The following is a 3,629-nucleotide window of genomic DNA, read 5'->3' as shown; positions in this document are numbered from 1 at the left end:
AACCGTCGTCATGCCTTTCTGAAACGACGGGAATCATGTAACCGACGCTGTAAGCATCTGTTCAGGACATATATAAACCTGAACACAACATCAATGAAAACATCCTTTTCACTTCAATCTTTCTTGTTTGTCTTCAAGAACAACATCGAGTTTCTCGTTCATGGAGTTGAAGACGAGGGAGCTCATTGTTTTCCAAATGTTCCAGCATCATATTTAACTCAGCAGTATTAGAAAAAGTAAGGATAATTCAGTCTTCTTTTTTTGGCGAATAAAGGATGGATAATTCAGTCTTCAACACAAGCATGACACGCTGATTGGAACTAGCATTTTTTTTCTTACACAAGCATACACTGCTGACGAACACTACAATAAACGTGGTTGCATCCATACTCTTCTTTTGAGAGCACAAACCATCCATATTTATTTTTTATTTTACTGTTCACAAGGATATAGAATGGAACCGCCACGTCTGATCTACCCCATTGGCAAAGTTAAAACGACAGTCGAAGGGGTCAGCAATTGGTAAGTCACTTGTATCCACATAGGTCCCCAAGTGAGAATAACCAGTGCTGAATCTCAATCGAACGTCTTGAGAAGCTCTATTTTCGACCTCTAGCAGCGTGACTTTTGATTACTCATCCATTTCCTATCGTTGCCAATCTCATTAGACACTCCAAATTTGATTTCTTTTACGACTTTCGCATTCGAAACAAAGAACTTGGCAAAGCCAATATCTTCCTCGTCGCCTATGTAATTATTCAACACCAGTACTTTGAGATGGCTCTCAAGGCATTTGATTGGATTTAGGGGTTCATACTGATGCATGTCGATCATCTCTACCTTTAAGGTTTCGTCCCACTGCGAAAGGGCACAACAGATATATGTTAAAGTAGTTCCTAACTAGTAGTAGACTAGAATACATGAGAATCAAGTATTTGTTTATCATTTAAAGCGAGGAAAAGGGTCACTTACAATGACATAGAGCTTTTCCAAGCAGGGGAAGCACCGGAGGATATTGAGAACCGCATTTAAATCTGGGCCAGCAAACTTGAGAGCCAAAATATTCACAGTGCATATCGAATGGCTCAAGCTGCTGGGTGGCATCGTTTCCTGAACAAAACAATGCATGGACATTAGAAACAATTCTGCATCGTCTAGGATTTGCTCCATGCAAGAGACAATAATTAAGGGTGGTGCTGCTACCTGCAAGATTAGGTTTGCAATCTCGATTTTGGAAACGTGGGGTGACAAAGGCCCCAATATCTTCAATTTAGGCGCCTTATGTACTCGAATAGTCTCACCATCCAAGGCTGGACAAAGTAGCCTTTCAAGGTGAGGGACGTCCTCAATAACCAATTCTTGTCTCCCCAAGTGAGTAGCACTGAACCAGATGATCTTGAGAGTTGGCGAGCTAACACGAAGGCAATCGACGTCACGAATATCCTCCAGAAATAGGGTCTCCAAAACATGGCAGGCAGAGAGCAGCACATGTAAGGCTTCCTCCGAGATGCTAATACTCCACAGAGTGAGTTGCCGGAGCAGGGGAAAGTTCACACAACGTGCAATTTCACTTGGGAACCTGCACACGCCGATTCCGGCTACAACGAGAGTTGGTGCCAAGCGGAGCACGGATGATGGCAGCGGGTACCGGTTCCTTGACACGCCTGCTTTACCCAACAGCCGGAAGCTGATATCAAGCTCCTCAAGGCTGTCGAGGCACCGGGAGTGGAACCAGCGTTCGACCTCAGCATCGTCCTTGGCATACCCTTTTTTAGATTTGCGGAGGCAGATGTTTTCGAACGTGAAGCGACGGGCAGGGCCAAGGTGGTTGCGGAGGATGCCGGAAATGACAGATATGCGCTTATATTTGTTGGAGCAGATGTCGGTGGCGTCGAGGTCGAGAGGCGCGGAGCGCCACAGCGGACGCCATCCCCGGGCGACGGCCTGCGTGCGAATGCCGTCCTTGATGGGGAGGAGGGAGATGATGGCCTCAAGGATGGCATCGGGAAGGCTGCTGATGAGATCGCCCTGGGTGAGCTTCGGGAGATCGCATGGCCTTTTCAGTGCCCTGCGTCCGGCGGTCCCATCAGACCTACGCCTCTTGGCTGCCCTCGTCTTCATGGCCGTGGGAACTGCCTCGGCTTCCTTCTTATTGGTCGTAGGCACCGCCGCCGAAGTAGCAGAATTCTTCATGTCCGGCGGCTGGACAGACGGAGAATACGGAAGGGGTGTCAAATTAGTGATTTTATATAAGCTAGTACTATATATTTCACTTCCAACTCTACCATGGCTAACGTGAGATGTACGCCTCCGGAACGTACTCGGTGGCCGAATCCTAGTAGTACTCGATCATAGCTCGGATCATGGATTTACCGATTCACTATTTTGTTTTATACAGTGTATTTAGTACCAGGATCAGCCAGCTTTTTTGAGGGTTAAGATAAGCCTAGCTAGGATTTTCTATCGGAAATCCAACTCGGCGCCCATGCTCATCTGCTCCCGGTCAGAAAAAAAACATTAAAATAAATACAAAAAAGCATAAAAAAAATCCATTTTTTTGTACGGTAGATAATTTGATACGTAAGGTCTGCTCCAAATTTTAACTCATTTGAACATATGAGCAGCTCTAGGCAAAAAAGACAAATTGGGTCAGAACGGTGCATGAACAGTAAACTTTTTTACAGACCCCGGTTTTGTCTTTTTTGCTGACAGCTGCTTAAATGTCCAAATGAGTTAAAATTTGGAGGGGACCTCATGCACAAAATTATCTACCACACAAAAAAAACTGATTTTTTTTGAATTTTTCTAGTATTTGTTTTAATTTTTTTTCGTCAGCGCAGGTGCAGCTGAGCCCGGGAGGAGGAATGCCGTGTCCCATGATCCTACTCACTACTGAAATATTCAATTTTGCCAAGCGTCAAAGACATTCGAGAAAGCACACTCGCCAGACACTGACTTGGCTTGATGCCTGCTGGCAAAATTAATTTTCGGAGGTTCTGTTCCACAGCCACTCAGCAAACATATATGAAAAGCTTTGTCGCGTGCTGTGTAGAGTGAACTCGGTAAACACAACACGTTAATGGCGGTGGCAAGCGGAGCAATATCTGTTGAGTTCCTTGGCGATGGAACAGGGCAACACCACGATGAATGAGGACATGCCATGTGGAAAAACATTTGTGGCGCGCCCTCGAAGCAAGCACTTGGCAAACACTACATGTTAATGGATGTGGCAAGCGGAGAAACATTTGCTCAGTTCCTCAGCGCTGGAATAAATTACACAAATAAACTGAAAATAAATTACACTTTATCAAGCACTATCTATACAACACCCTGCAAAAAAATAAACTAGGATTAGCATCAAGCATGACAACAAAAAATAAAATCTATGAAAACAAATAAAATGATCTAAACGCAATCAATGGTTGCAAGACAAGGCCCATACGATATACAATGCAAAAATCACTAATAAGAATTACATAGTAAAAACAATAAGAATTACGTGTGAATACACTGTAAAATCCACTAAGATACATTCCAAAAAGCATTAATATTACAATGTAAATACACTGATGAAATGCACTATAAATCAACTAAAGAATTACATTACAACAGCACTAAGAATTACAGTG

General features: G+C 43.8%; 1 protein-coding gene across 1 annotated transcript; it reads right to left on the bottom strand.

Annotated features, from left to right (window-relative positions):
* Positions 1 to 612: 612 nt before the first annotated feature.
* On the bottom strand, positions 613 to 2,193 carry LOC123076714 (FBD-associated F-box protein At5g60610-like). The gene is made up of 3 exons (XM_044498830.1): positions 1,204 to 2,193; positions 973 to 1,110; positions 613 to 858 (listed from the first exon to the last, which is right to left on the bottom strand). The coding sequence occupies exons 1-3, from the start codon at positions 2,191 to 2,193 to the stop codon at positions 613 to 615; spliced, it is 1,374 nt and encodes a 457-aa protein (XP_044354765.1).
* Positions 2,194 to 3,629: the final 1,436 nt, after the last annotated feature.

Source organism: Triticum aestivum, chromosome 1B, assembly GCF_018294505.1.
Source record: "Triticum aestivum cultivar Chinese Spring chromosome 1B, IWGSC CS RefSeq v2.1, whole genome shotgun sequence".
In the NCBI taxonomy this organism is placed as follows: domain Eukaryota; kingdom Viridiplantae; phylum Streptophyta; class Magnoliopsida; order Poales; family Poaceae; genus Triticum; species Triticum aestivum.
The sequence above is the reverse complement of the archived record's forward strand: the minus strand, read 5'-3'. Positions and strand labels throughout refer to the sequence as shown.